This window comes from Vombatus ursinus, unplaced genomic scaffold (genome assembly GCF_900497805.2).
Source record: "Vombatus ursinus unplaced genomic scaffold, bare-nosed wombat genome assembly UNPS02009205.1, whole genome shotgun sequence".
NCBI classification, from domain to species: domain Eukaryota; kingdom Metazoa; phylum Chordata; class Mammalia; order Diprotodontia; family Vombatidae; genus Vombatus; species Vombatus ursinus.
The window spans coordinates 59,300,650-59,316,565 of NW_020948983.1; the positions used below are offsets into that span (position 1 = coordinate 59,300,650).

Sequence of the window (15,916 nt, forward strand, 5' to 3'; positions counted from 1 at the left end):
GGTTTGGACTAAATAATCTCTAAAGGTCCTCACAGCACTAAAATTCTATGACTCCAATCAGATCAGCTTGGAGAGGCGGATATTGGAAGAATTTTTGGTGGCTTCTGACTTAGAAATGGGCCCTCATCATGTGATAGCCTAGCCTGATAAGCATCTAAATACTCCTTCCTGCATCTCTGCAGACCCAGGGTCAGCATCTCAAGGACTTAAAACATCTCCCCTTCACTTTCACCTCTCCCTTTTCCCAGACCCAGGAGGTGGGGAGGGAGATGTGGCTGCCTAGAATACCATTGGACATGAATGCTTATGCTCCCCTTCCACAGGGGTGATGCCTAAGCATGGCCTGGATGTGTCGGCTTGTGAAGTGTTCCGGTTCTACAAGCTAGTGACCTTGAAGGGCTTGATTGAGCCCATCTCCATGATCGTGCCTAGGAGGGTGAGTACAGCTTTCACGGGGAAGAGAGGCCACCCAGACACTTCCAATACCTCAGGCACAGAGGTATTATCATCTGCCAGTCAACAAGTCACAACTTGAGGACCTACTATGTTAAATAAGTGTTAAATATGTTAAACAGCCCTTTGTTAAATACTATGCTGACACTGAAGAAAGAAAATATACAATCTCTGAGTTGAAAGGGCTTGCAATCAAGGGAGTGGGTGAGGAGGGGCCTGACAGGTACACGTGAACTCTCCCAGACTTAGGGAATAGCTTTCCCAACATCCAGCAGCTCTCTGCATTACGGGAATTTATTGGTGAAACAAGAAGTCTTTATTGAGTACCTACCTACTATATGCTCATATCTGCTACCTCTGTGGGGGATACTGAACAAGTGTAAGCCATGCTTCCTGCCCTCAAGAAATTTCCAGTCTAGCTAGGGAGGCAGAACTAAAAAAACCAAATCAAACCAAACAAAACCAAACAAAAACCCTTCAACATCTCTCCACTGTCTATAAGATAAAATACCAATTCTTTAGCCTGATTTTTAAGGCATTCCACATGATGGTTCTGACCCAAGAATTAAGCAGCCTTATTTTTCATTCTATTTTATTTTTTTACATTTTATTATTCTCCTTGCCTTTGTTCTAGCCAAACAGAGTTCTGAATTATTTGCTGCCCTCAACGCTGTCTTCTGCTCCTATGTATTTGCATCAGCAGCTCTGTCCCTCTAAAAAAAAATTCCTACATATACTCTCTCCATATTCCTACCTCTTAGAATCCTTGTCTTCTCAAGGTGAAGTGTCCGCTCCTTCAGGAAGCCTTCCCTTATCCCTTCAGTTATCAGTACTTTCTCTCTCAATTTTTCTTGCCCTATGTTTGTGTAGAGGGTTGTATTCTGCCCAACCCCCTCTTACCCAAGTAGAATGTAAGCTCCTTGAGGGCAGGGACTGTTGGCTGAATCTTTGTGTCACTGGTACCTAGCAGGCAATTAAGGAATATTTCTCAAATTGAATTGAATTGGGAGCAGAATCTAATGGAATGCAATACTGAAAGGCATAAGCAAAAAAGAAAGAAAGAAAGAAAGAGAGAGAGAGAGAGAGAAAGAAAAAGAAAGAAAGAAAGAAAGAAAGAAAGAAAGAAAGAAAGAAAGAAAGAAAGAAAGAAAAGAAAGAAATTTACATGACAATTTTGTTGTATATTTGAAAGGAATAGCAAGTTGTACATAACAGATTTGTAGTTTCAGGTGCAATCATCTTTTTTTATTGTATTATGTTATGGAAATGCTTGTTTTATTCCACAAATTTAAAACAAAATTTAATAATGATTCAAAAAAAAGGCATAAGCAATAGGGCATAGAGGAAATTGGAGAAAAAAAGAAATAACTTTGGCCAAGGATTCAGTCATTCAACAAACATTTATTAAACATCAACTATGTGACAGGTACTGTGCTAGGCACTGAGGATAGAAATATAAAAGTGAGATAGTTCTTGCCCTCAGGGAGCTTCTATTCCACTGGAATTCAGATGAGTGGGAGAGGTAGGGTTGGAGACTATATACCAGGAATAAATACAGAGGCAAGAATCACTATGATGTCTTTGGGAGATGGTGAGAAAACTTCTCATTCTCTCAAATGTAAGATGTAAGGGGCTGCACACACACACATACACACCCACAAGAGAAAGGCAGGAGCAACTTCTCCATCCCTTTCCTTTAAGAGTTGTATTTCTCCACTCCACTATTCTTTAGCCCAGAGAACACTCAGGGGTGGCTCAGGACTTGTTCTCTAAAATGAGAGCAGTTGGCCAAGCTTTGGCTGACATGGGGTGAAGGCTTGCCTCCAACACCAGGCAAACTCGTTTTGATCATTACAATCTTGTAGGACATTAGAGCTGATGGGACCCTTCAAGACCATCACCTTCACAAACACTGTTGAGCTCTAGTTGTGTACAAGGCCCTGGTAGGCACAGTGGGGTTACAAAGGTGGAGGGGCCACAGTCTCTACCATCGAGGAACTAACAATCTACTTGAAGAGGCACAATATATACCCACACAGAACTAGAAATAATAACATTGGTCTTTGTATTCCCTGCACCTAGCACAGGAATGGGAAGAGAGTAAGTGCTTAATTAATGCTTGTTGATTGATTGGAAGAAATGAGAAGTACAGACACTATGTGCTTCAGGTACAAAAAGGAGAGAGAGATCACTATGGCCTGGGGTGATCTGAGGTGGCTCCATAAAAGAGATAGGATGTGAACTGAGTCCTCTCCGAAGAGTGATGAACAGTGAGGACTCCAGATTGGCTGGAAAGCAGCATTCCCCTAAACAACCTTCTGTACCCCACCTGCCCCACCCTATTTGCTGGCCTTTCTGTTCTCTCTCATCTGTAGTCAGAATCTTACCAGGAAGACATTTACCCCATGACCCCAGGAACGGAGCCAGCTCTGACCCCTGATGAATGGCTTGGAGGCATCAATCGAGGTAAGACGCTAAAAGGATGGGTTTTTAGAAGGCCTCTGTTCTGGCCAGCTCTCTGCTGGGGATTACAGCTCCTCCTTAAACCCCAGAAATGGGGACATAAGAGCTTCCATTCCTCAGCCCTCTTTTCTAAGATCAAGGCAACTAATCATAACTGAGAGGTCTCCCATCTCCAAGCAAACTCATATTAGTCGAGTCTAGAACCAATTCTACCCATGGTTGAGTAGGCTGGCACCAATATGGTATAATTTCAGGGGCCTCATGCATCCTCCTACCCTTCCTAACCACTCTATTGCTGACCATAGCTTTGCCCAGTGTACTTCCGATAGGCTATAAAGGGCTCTAATTTAATGCAAATTAAAATTTTGTTTTGAGAAGTTCACAACCTCTTCCTTTTACCCTTGGAAGAATTGGAAATTACAGAATAAAACAATAAAATGTTAAGTGTTTAGAGGGATTTTAGAAGATCATCTAGTCCAGGGGTTCTTAACCTTGTAGAATATCATGGACTCCTTCAGCAATCTAGTGAAACCCTATCTCAGAATAATATTTTTAAATAATTGAAGAACATGCTAATTTTCAATTAGAAGTTAATGAAAAGAAAATGAATTTTTTTTCCTATTCAAGTTCTCAGGCCACCAGAAATCTTTCCATGGCATCTTTGGACCCTCAATTAAGAACCCCTGATCTAGTCTACCCCACGCCACTCATTTTACTGGGGAAGAAACTGAGGCCCCAAGAGCAGACCATATACCACATATCTTTGTATCCCTAGCACCTAACACATGCTTTGCACGTGATAGGTGCTTAATAAATATTTGTTGAATTAAATGTCATCGAATATGTGGTATTTTCCACATTGCTAGAGTCAAGAAGTGGTTACAGTATACTTTTGAGTCCTGGTTTTGTTGACAACCAAAAAGCAGGAGGGAAGGGGGCATGGTAGAAGGAGGGTAGGAAGGACAGGTAGTCAGGTAACAGTAAGTCTCCCAATTCCTGTTCCAGTGCTCTTATAACTACTTCACATCAGAGCCACAACTAGCAAGTTTTGCAACCAGAGCAAGTGACATGAGCATAGGGCCAGGGTTGGCTAGGAAGGAGTTCACCCAGAATATAGCTGCCAAGGGGAGGAAATTATGGGGTACCATGAAGCCTATGCTGAAGGACTGCAGGTTCCATCAGTGCCTTCTAAATTGTGGCACCCTGAGTCAAAGCCCCAGCTACTCCATCCTAGCTATAACTGCAGTCACACTGAACTTGCCAAATCTAAGGCACAGGTCTATGCATGTTACTCTCCTGCTCAAGAAACTTCAGTGTCTCCCTACTTTACAGGACTAGAGATTTAGAGCTAAAAGGGCACTTGGTCATCAAGTCTAACACCACCCATTGTACAGATGAGAAAACTGAGGCACATAATAACTTGTCCAAGGTCACACAACTAGTAAGTGTCTAAGGCAGGATTTGAATTAAGTTCTTCCTGACTCTAAGTCCAATCTATCCTCCATTCTACATTGTCTCTAGAATAAAATACAGACTCATTAAACTAGCATTTTAGGCCCACAACAATCTGATTCCAACCAAATTTTCCACCTTTTTTTCCTTATTATTTCCTTTCCTATACTCTACGTACTAGCCAAATTTCATTTCTCATGCCCCTCATCTCTCTCCATTTGCTAAGGCCATCCCCAATGCCTGGAATGCCGTCCCCACTGCTTCCGGGCCTCTCAAAGACCTCATCTTCCTTCAAGACTCAGGTCAGGTGTCAACCTTTTCCATGAAGCCTTCTCTGATACTTCAAAGGTACCTGTGCTCTCCTCCTCATCTTCTTGTCTTATACTGACTCTCACCCCCTAGAAGAACATAAGTTCCCTCAAAGGCAATCTCTATTTCAAAAGTACAAAGATAGTATATGATATGTTACTTCGATGAGAGCCCATGTCACTTGACTACGTGTCATGCCGACCCCCATGCCACCTTCCCTCCTGCTCATTGGTTATCAACAAAACCAGGACTCCAAAGTATACTGCAACCACTTCTTGACTTAAGCAATGTGGAAAATACTACATATTCGATGAAATTTAATTCAATAAATACTTTTTAAGCACCTATCATGTGCAAGGCACATGCTAGGTGCTAGGGATATGTGGTATATGGACCCTACCTTCAAAGAACTCATAGCCTAATAGACATATGTTACACAAATAACAATTAAATAAGGCAGAACGAGATAAATATAAAAGAGAAGGCCAGGTAAAGTGCTATGAGAAATTGGAGGAAGGAGAGATCACTGAGGTTGAAGGGAAAGGGGGGTGGTCAGAGAAGATTTCATGGAAGGTATAGTTTGTTGTCATCGTTGCTGTTCAGTCATTTCAGTCATGCTGACTCTTTGTGGTGCCATTTGGGGTTTTCTTGGCAAAGATACTGGAGGGGTTTGCCATTCCCTACTCCAGCTCATTTTACAGATGAGGAAACTGAGGCAAACAGGAGTAAATGACTTGCTCAGGGTCACACTGCTAGTAAGTGTCTGAGGCCAGATTTGAACTCAGGAAGATGAGTATTCCTGACTCCAGGCCCAGCACTCAATCCACTGAGTCACCTGGCTGCCCTGGTGGAAGATGTAAGACTTGAGTCTTAAATAAAGCAGTTTTCCCAGATTGGGATGAGGGACAAAGGATCTTTTTCAGGTGTGAAGTACAATGTGAGCAAAGGCAGGGAGATGGGAGAGGGCAGATTGAGAGTGATAGATGGAGAGTGATTGAGTGCAGGTGGAAGGTAGAGCATGTGAGGGGTGGGGGAGTGGTATGTGATAAGGTTGGAAGAGTAGATTGGAGCCAGATTGTGGAGGGCTTTGGATGCCAAATCATGAGCATGTCCTTTATTCAGGAGACGAAGGAGGTTTTTGAGTGGAACAGTAGATTAGGAAGGTTTCTCAAGCTGTGGTGTGAAAGGTGACCCAGAGAAAACAGACTGGAGATCGGAAGACTGGATAGTAGACTCTTAGAATCAGCTGGATGAAAAGAGGTGAGGGACTGACCTTGAGCAATTGTTTGGGAGCATAGAAGAGATGCAACAGATGTTGCAGAGATAGATTCTACAGAACCTAACAACTCATTAGATATGGGGAGGGGTGAGGGAGAAGAAAGAGTTGAAGAGGTATCTAGATGGTGCAGTGAAGAGAGAGTTGGACCTAGAGTCAGGAAGACCTGAGTTCAAATCCAACCTCAGACACTAGCTGTGTGACCCTGGCCAAGTCACTTAACCTCTATTTGCCTCAGTTTCCTCATCTGTAAAATGGGGATTATATTTAGCACCTCTCTTCTAGGGTTGTTATGAGGATCAAATGAGAAAATATTTATCAAGTGCTTTTCAAACCTTAAAGAGATATATGAATAGTAGCTCGCTTGGGTTATAGGCCAAAGTGATTGGGAGGATGGTGGTGCTGTCAACTACAATAGCAAAAGAGAAGTGAATGGAAGGAACAGGCTTTGGAGAGAGGATGAAGAGTTCAATTTTTCACACGTTGAATTTGAAGGGTTAGTAATATATCTCTGTAGAAGTACTCAGCAGGCAGTTGGGAATATAGAGGTGGAACTCTGGGAAAAGTTGGGGGAAGAAAGATGTGGGTGTCATCTGCACAGAAGGCATCGTTAGAACCATGTGAATGCATGAGATTGTCAAGGGAGAGAGTATGGAAAGAGGAGAAAGGGGCCAAAGGCAGAACCTTGGGCAACACGTATGCAAAGTATTACAATACAAAGGCAGTGCAGTTTTAATTTTTAGTAGCTTAACACTGCACTAAGACTTCTGGAATACCCTGAAAAACAAAAATGTGGTTGGCCAGAATCTTAGAATCCTGCAACTAGAGGAGATCTCTGGAGTCATGTAGCTTGTCCTACTTTTAAGTAGGAATACACTTAGCCAGCCAAAGGAGAAAAAGCTTCCTCCCTCAGTCACTTTATGTCAAATATGAGGACCTTGACTATCTGGCATCTCTTCCTTACAGCTCCCCTGCTCGAAAGGCATGTGTGTAGATATCTCTGACATGTCGGTAGAGAAGAGTTACTTTTTAAGCCTTGAGATCTCTGAGAAAGGAGGGGAGGGAAGTGGTGAAAGCAAGAGGCAGTGTCCTGGTATAATGGAAGGAGTCCCAGACTTGGAGATGGAAGAGCTGGGATCACATCCTGCTTCTGACTCCACACCTTCAGGGGCCTCTTGGTTTGATTTAAATGAGACCACGAAGGACAAATTCACAAGATGAAATCCTAAATTCTAGAGTTCGAAGAGACCTTATCAACCATCTAGGCCACCCCAGATCTAATAAAGGATTGCTGTTGCAACATACCCAAAAACTGGTCATCAAGACTCTGCTTGAAGATAGCCAATGAGGGCAAATCCACCACCTCCCAAACCAGTACATTTTTCTTTGGGATAACTTGAATTGTTAAGAAATTTCACCTTACATCAAGCCCAACTTTTTCTCTCAGCAACTACCACCCAATGCTTCTAGAGCTTCCTTCTGGGGCCATATCCCTCTTCCACATGTGAGATGTCCTTCAGGCATTGATTATGACCTAAAGCAGGCTTCTCTTCTCCAAGTTGAACATTTCCAGTTCTTTCAGCCGAACCTCATATAGCATAGATGCAGGGATGGACTCCATGGACAGCTCTGGTTGTCTTCTTCTGGACATTTTCCATCTTATCAATGTACTTCCTATAAATACTGTGATCCAGAACTAAACAAAATACTTTGTATGTGGTCTGATCAGCACAGCAGAGGACAGGACTATTATCTCATTATTTCTGAAAGCTCTACCTTATTTAGCGTAGGCCAGGGGTGGGGAACCTGGAGCTTAGAGGCCACATATGGCCTTCTAGGTGCTTGGGTGTGGCCTTTTGACTGAGTTCAAATTTTACAGAACAAATCTCTTTATTAAGGGGATTCATTCTGTGAAGTCAAAAGGCCATGCTTGAGGACCTAGAGGGCCACAGGTGGCCTTGAGGCCCCAGGTTCCCCACCCTTGGTGTAGGCCAAAATTACATTAGCTTTCTTGCCTTTCATATCAGACTATCAACTAATAATGAATTCACAGCCTACTAAGACCCTCAGTTCTTTTTCAGGCAAATTTCTTTCTAGCTATGCATTTACTTATGAAGTTAATATTTTGAACCCAAATGTGAAACTTTACATTTATCCTTATTAAATTTTATACCAGCTTGTCAAGATCTTTTTTAGATCCTGACTCAGTCACTTTTCTTTTAAATTGAAATCTCTCACACAGATGATGTCTTAACTGTCATGAAGCTTTTAGGATTTAGTTTTTGTTTATGGAAGGAGGAGGGTGACATTTCTTCAGCAATAGCAATAATACTTTCTATTTTCTTGGCACTTTTAATTATGTTAGGTACTTTCACATTTGTTTCACTCTTACAAAAATCCTGTGAAAAATAGGCACAGGGCAGTGAGTTACTCCAATCTTAAGTCTCAAGAAACCAGTCTTAAGGCAGCTGATTACACTATGGATAGAGCACTGGCCTAGAGTGAGGAAGACTTGAGTTCAAATCTGACTTCAGACACTTTCTAGCTGTATGACCCTGGGTAAGTCACTTCACCTCTGTTTCCCCAACTGTAAAATAGGGATCATAATAGCACCTACCTTATAGGGTTGTCATGAGGATCAAATCAAATAATATTTGTGAAAATTCTGAGCAGTGACTGGCAAATAGTAGAGACTGTATAAATGCTTATACCTTTCCCTTCTCCCTTCTCAAGAGACAGAAACACAGTCTCATACCTCTTAAATTTAACCACAGGGTTTATCAATAACATAACAAACCACCAATGATATACACATACAAAAAGGATCCAAGGGCACATGTGCTAATCAGCTCCACTGGCCATGTTATTTCTCCACTGTCTGGTCTCTGAGAATCAAAGTGTCACACGTTAATAAAAGTTCAAGGAAACTGGCTGAGTTCAGAACTACAGACTAAGTCTAAGTGGTAACAGCAGTTAGGGGCAGTTCTGCCTTATTTTCAAGGGGTCAACAGAAGCCCTTTTCAAATATACCCCTCCAAGAACATACTAATTATGAGTAAACTAAAGAAGGATCTACCCAGGTGTCCAAAAGTTTGTTGGTAGAGAGCTGCTGGAAAGGGAGATTCCACTGAGACATAAATATGGTTAAGCTCCTTCACTAAAATGGAAATGAAATTAAATCTCATTAAACATCTTATTGTTACAAGTGAATACAAGGTAGATTTCAATTAAGTTTTCACACAAAACACTTTAAACTTATTAAAAAATAAGAATGCTAAGGGAAAAAAAGGAGTTTCTAGAATTCCTTTGTTGTCAAGGGCTATCTATCCTCATGGATTCATCAGTCATTGGGGGTGTGTGTGTGTGTGTGTGTGTGTCCACTCCAGGAGGGGAAGAAGAAGCCCACTTTGGATATGCTTCATCAAGCACATATGATTATTATTTATGGATGAGGAAACTGAGAACAGAGGAAATAACAGTAACTGGTTCACACACAGCTATACCATGACAGAGCCGGGACCAGAACACTCATTTCCAAACTCATATTCCAGGGCTTATCCCACACTACCATACTAAAAACAAGTTAAAAGATGAGGGGCAAGGGACATGGAATTGTCACGACAGCTCACTAATCTGGTTGGTCCTGTCATGAGCCCAACTGACAGCCTCTTGCCTCCCCTAGATCCAGTGCTGATGTCTTTAAAAGAAGGCTATAAGAAATCTCCCAAAGTGGTGTTTAAGGCTCCAATCAAAGAAAAGAAGAGTGTTGTGGTCAATGGAATAGATTTATTAGAAAATGTCCCACCCAGGACAGAAAACGAGGTAAGGAACATAAGTTATTACATCTATGGGCCCTCAAAGAGGGAGACCTTTAAATTTCAATTATGTGTACCAGGCTTTCAAACCAGCTTCCCTCCCAGTCATCTTTCTTTCTGTGACAAACTCCATAAGCAGCCTGCTGTTAGCTTCCACTGCTCCTCTGACCCTCATAAATACCATCTGGAGAAGGGAGGGGGAAGGGGTTTTTTCCCCCATCGGAAACCTTAAATTTACTTTTGCTAAGAATTGTGTTTCCTGTCATGGATTCAGTTTCAAGCCATTATTGTTGCTTGTTGTTACTGGAGTTATAAATCACTGTCTTTACCTGCCATGATGTTTAGGTGATGATGGCAACTGACAATTCATTGTTATGTTTTTCTTGGTGGTGGGATGTGAGAAGGGCCAACACTGGATGCTTCAAAGGTGTCCTTTATGCCTGAGGCAACAGGGCTTAGTAGATAGATGGCTGGGCTTGAATTCAGGAAGGCTTGTGTTGAACCTTGCTTCAGACATTTACTAGCTGAGTGACCCTGGGTAAGTCACTTAGCCTCCTTCAGCCTCAGTTTCCTCATCTGGGTATAAAAGTAACACCTACCATTACAGGGTTGTTAAGAAAATCAAATAAGAGATAATATGTATGTAGGAAATGCTATATGCAAGTGAGCCATTATTATTATTAAAGGATTTCATAAACTTCTAATTGTCATATGAACCTAAGCCCCACTCATTTAACCACAGACATACTTTGTCGAATTCTCCTAAGGATTGCTGCATATAACCCTGTAGTTCTGTAAAGAAACCTCAAAGATATTGTTGAAAACACTTCACTTGCCCAAGAGTCATTTAACTGGTCACCTCACCTGAATGAAACTTGGACGGAAGTTTTTAAAACATTGGCTTCCCAGATCGAATGCCCTAATGCTAGCTTATGTTCCTATAACATATTAAGGTTTATAAGGGGTTTCATTATGCCTACAACTCTTCGAGGAGGATAGATGACTAGTATTATTGTTATCCAGTCGTGTCCAACTCTTCATGACCCTATATGGGGTTTTCTTGGCAAAGATATCGGAGTGGTTTGCCATAAGGCAAACAGAGGTTAAGTGACTTGCCCAGGGTCACACAGCTAGTGAATGTTTGAGGCTGATTTGAACTGAGGTTTTCCTGACTCCAGATCCAGTGCTCTATATACTGTACCACCTAGCTGCCTCCCTGAGTAGTATTATTATTCCCAATTTGAAGATGAAGGTAAGGTTTAAACAGGTTAATTGACTTGCCTAAGGTCTCATGACTCATCGGTGGTCTGTTTCCAAGCCCAATGTTTTCCACCATACTATACTATACTCCACTATTTCTGCCTTTGCCCATAGAGCAGGGTTTCAGTCTCTCCATCTCCCTTGCTTAGTGTCATTGGCTGATTTTATCCATAATTCTAGCACCCTTGGTTACCTGGTTTCTCTGCCCATCGCAAAACTTACAGAGGGTGGGAGAAGATTCTAGAGGCCAGGACACTGGGTAGGAGAGAGAAAGCTATAAAAATAAAATACCAGAACTAGAAAAGTAGAGCAGTCTGGGGCCATTTAGTGAAGGGGAAAACAGCCTCATATACTTCAGTGGCCCCAAGGGCATCCCAGTATTACGTAGTGTTGATGTCCATGATGGTGATTCTGAATCATACAGAAAAGGTTGAATCATATTTACTGTGTTGTGTCTTAAAAGGCAGAAGAATACATTATATATTTTGGAAAGATTTCCATCCCAAATGGCTAAAGTGAAAAGAATAGAGCTTTGGCTTTTAAAGGGATATGCGTCAGTCATCTGGAAAATTCACTTACATCGGGCAGTGCATTCCCTGATGATGCCAGATAAATGAGACACTGCTGTATTAAGCCAGAATGGGGCCAAGACTCATTCTTGCTCAGAAACACAGTGACCAGGCCTGCAATACCCTAATTTAATAAGATCTTCCAGCTTACAGGAGAAAATGGCCACCAGTACTTGGTGCAGTGGGAGTTGAAAAGCTGATTCACTGAGACTCTAGGGTGGTGAGAGGGGTGTGTGTGTGTATATGCAGAACTCTGGGGGAAGGTAAGATCTGAAGGCCTCAGGGTTGGGGGTGGTGAAGCCTTAGGAACGAGAGCGCTATCCCAGGCACTCACTTTTCTCTTTAATTCTCTTTCCACCCCATCTGTTTGTCCCTCCCTTTCAGCTCCTCCGAATGTTCTTCCGACAGCAGGACGAGATTCGACGATTGAAAGAGGAACTCTCCCAGAAAGACATCCGAATTCGGCAGCTGCAGCTGGAACTCAAAAACTTACGGAACAACCCCAAGAACAATTAGCTCCCCAAAGGCTCATTTTCTAAATAAACTCTCTGTTTATATTTGCTCTTTAATTTTCCTCCCATTCACTCTTTCCCCTTCCCATCCTCCACCGCAACCCCACCCCCACCCCCGGAACAAGCCAGTGCTTGAACAGCCTGCCAATAGGCTGGGCTCACCGATAACTGGAATTATGTGCTTTGGCCCCTTTATCTCACACTAAGGGAAAAAAAAAAAAGGAGGCAGCAGATGACCCTGTCGGACTGACCTGTACTGCTGTAACTGAAAACTACTGTCCTGGAGAGGGCTGACTCTGGATTTGTACCCGTACGGTTTTCTTGGAGGAATTAGCGGGTGGCATCTCTTCTGATGGGTCACAAGATTAGAGGACTCACCAAGAGGGGCTGTTTAAAGCTGGCCGGAAGACGACACGGAGAAGCTGGGGGAGCCATAAAATGAAACAGCCAGGTTGATTGCAGTTAACTTTTCCCATTCAGAGGGCGGCAGCGCGGAATACACAGCTCTCAATAGCTGAAGCTCAAAGCCACTTGCTTGTAGATGCCATGAAATCAGGGCTTAATTCGCTGATATTCATTGAAATACTCTCTTTTCTCCTCTTCTTCCACCTCCCTCCTGTCTTCTTTCAAAGCAACCCCTGTAAACCTCAGTTCTTAACTTGGAAGAGCCAGGTTTCCTTTTATTTCTTTCCCACCAAAAAACAACCTCTGTGTCTTTAAAACCAAACCAAACACCTAGTGAAATAATAACCATCCCTTGTATTTGCATAGCTTTATACTTTTTAAAGCACTTAAACATATTTGATTTCATTTGACCTTCACAACACTCCTGTGTGGTAGAGAGGGCAGTATTATTCCCATTTTACAAATGGGAAAACCAAGGCACGAAGTGAAGTGACTCACCGAAAGCTACTCAGATAGTGGCAGAGCATGGACTTGAAGTCGGGTCTCCTCATGCAGGGTTCTTCTCATGACATTATAATGCCATTTTCAGTGGGGCTTATGTCATGTCCAAGTCAATCTGGGAAATTTTAATATGAGGGAAATCCTTCTACACCCTCAACACAAATTGTGCCAATTGTATTATAAAGACCTGGACTGAGCCTTTTCAAGCACTGAGACACTTGTCCCCTTCCCTGGGTTAACTCTGATCTTCTCCTCTCTAGGACTCAGGTTGAGATGCTGCCTTCTTCCTCTGGGAAGCATGAGACTAAGATGGCCAGAGCTTGGGCCCCTAGGGAAGGCAGAACAAGGCTTCTTTTCTTTCTTGCCACTTTCTGCCTTTCTCTGGCCCCCTCTTTCCTTACGCCCCATTTCTCCCTTCTCCCTCTCTGTCTCTTCCTCTCTCCCCGCTTTCTGTCCCCTTCTTTTTCCACCCTTCCCTCTTTCACTCCCTCCCCCTTCTCTCTCTCCCTCTCTCTCTCTCTCTCTCTCTCTCTCTCTCTCTCTTTCTCTCTTCCTCCCCCTTCTCTGCCTCTCTCTCCTTCTCTCCTCCCTCTCTCCCCACTCTCACCCAGATATACTACCCAAGTGCTATTCCACTCTGGTTCTTCTGCACACATCTCTTTTTCCCTGTGGGCACAACTACAGATATCTGGGCCAAACACATCTGTTTATGTTTGTGAAGACTAGATGGCAAGGCCAAGCAAGCTATAAAGCCCAACAGCTGGGTTATCGCTGTTAACTTTTCCAGTGCTATGTGCCACAGCCAAGTAGCTACACAAACCCACCCCATGTGAGCTGGGCCCATATCAGCCATTGGCTACTGTGGGTTTCTACCACATTCCCTTGCTTTCTCCCACATTCCCTTGCTTTCTCCCACTACCATATAGGTCCTTTTACATGACTGTCTAGCACTAGCTGGATGAAAGTACTTCTCTGTCCACTCACACCTTTTGCTTTCTTTCTCCCATCTCCTTACTTGAACTGTGTTGTCTCCTGTGATTATTTATGCCGCCACACGAGGATAATATTGAAATAAAATGTTTTCAAGATGCCAAAAATGGACTTGGTAGTCTCCTTTAGCCTCTGGTTGTTTTAATTGTTTCTGTAATGGCGGTATTTTGGCTAGTGGCCCTATAGCCATATCCACTGCCTTTCCCAGGGAACAATACACATCTATTCATTCTGTACCCTAACTTCATTCATTCTTTCTTTAGCTTTTCATTCTTTCATTTATTCATTCTTGTATTCATTCATCCAAAAAATGTTCATTCATTGTTACTATCTGGCCAGCCCTGAATTAGGCACTGTGATAGCCAAAAGTAGAATAAAGCATAGTCCCTGCACTCAGTGAGCTTGCAGTCTCTCTAGTTAAGGAGGCAAGGCTAATACATGAATAGATAAATATAAGGCCATATAAAATTAAATGTCAAATTTGAACTGTGGTGGTCAGGAATAACTTGATGGAGGAAATAGGACTTGCACTGGCCCTTGAAGAATGGATTTGAATTGGTACAGAAGAGAAAAGTGAGCATCCAGGGAAGAAGCAGAGCTTATAAGGACTTAGGGAAGGGTCCATAGTGATCTCGTCCAACCTCATTTCTCAGATGTGGACCAGAGAACTGAATCAGATTGTATAGGTTCACACACCAAAGTGATCCCATGGGACTCTTGGTAAGCATGTTCTTTGGAGTCCAAGAAAGATATTCTTAGAGGAATCAATGCTTTGGGATCCGTTATGGAATTCCTTAAGCCTAGAAGACACCTAGAGAGATGATCATACCAACAAATCCTCACCCCACAATAAGGGTCAGAGTCAACAAGCATATTTTAAGTGCCTACTATGTACCAGGACTGTGCTAAGTGCTGGGGATACAAAGAAAGGCAAAAAATAGTTCCTGCCCTCAAGGATCTCATGGTCAAATGGGGGGTGGGGTTTTTTGAGGACTTAAAAGAATCTCCTAGGTCTTAGAGTTGGGCAGACATTTAACTACCTCATAGCCCTTAACAAGTGAGTTAATAGGCCTAGAAGGGTTAATAACCCTAGAAAGGTTGACTCTATGATAGTGAGTGGAAGAGCCAAGTATGAACTCAAGTCCTCTGACCCTGAATCCAGTGTTCTTCCCACCATGTCACTGGAGTGTTGATCCCCTGGGTTCAATCCTGTCCAGCTCTCTGTGATGCCCCAAGTCCTTGTTCATAATTACATGCCTACTATACAGAATCCTTGGGGCCATAGCTTCAAAGCCCATGAAGAAAGTGGTTTATGGCTAAGGCTCCCAGGCCTGACTGAAAACAAAAGCTCAAATTATGCCAAGCACTGGGCAGGATTAACCAGAGAATTAGAGCCTGGGAAGTGGGGGGGGGGGGGCATGGACACCAGTGGAAGCCAGGGGACTAGCTCTGAGATGATCTAGATTGGGAACAGGCTGATCATAAGGCTGAACTCCTTAGATATAAGTATCAAAAAGTCAAAGGTGAGATTAAAAGAGAATTCTTAAAACTTTTGGTAATAGAGGTATCTTGGGGGTGTAGTGGGATAGAGTGCTGGACCCGGATTCAGGAAGGCCCTAGTTCAAATCCTACCTCAGATACTTACTATCGTTGTGACCCTGAGAGAGTTGTTATGAGGATCAAATGAGATCACAAATGTAAAGTGCTTTGCAATCCTTGAAACATTATATAAAAGCTACTAGCTATAAGAAAGTGTCACATAATCCTGGTTTTGAGAACCTTCTCTAGAGATTTTTAAGAGATGGTCGCAGAGATGGTTTATGTGTCAGCCTGCCTGAGGCACAAGAGATCGGATAAGATGAACAAGATGACCACCTTCTGCCCCTCTCAATGCCCTTAATTTCTTTGCTT

At 42.7% G+C, this 15,916-nt stretch overlaps 1 protein-coding gene across 6 annotated transcripts in view; it reads left to right on the forward strand.

Annotated features, from left to right (window-relative positions):
- The window catches only part of CORO2B (coronin 2B), a 235,057-nt gene extending 222,891 nt beyond the window's left edge, over positions 1 to 12,166 (forward strand). For all 6 annotated transcript variants that reach the window (XM_027852095.1, XM_027852100.1, XM_027852096.1 and 3 more), the window contains 4 exons: positions 324 to 436; positions 2,829 to 2,919; positions 9,636 to 9,775; positions 11,982 to 12,166. In XM_027852095.1, the coding sequence (XP_027707896.1) occupies positions 324 to 436; positions 2,829 to 2,919; positions 9,636 to 9,775; positions 11,982 to 12,113 (476 nt within the window). In that variant the 3' untranslated portion in view covers positions 12,114 to 12,166. The remainder of the gene's footprint in view (positions 1 to 323; positions 437 to 2,828; positions 2,920 to 9,635; positions 9,776 to 11,981) is intronic.
- Positions 12,167 to 15,916: the final 3,750 nt, after the last annotated feature.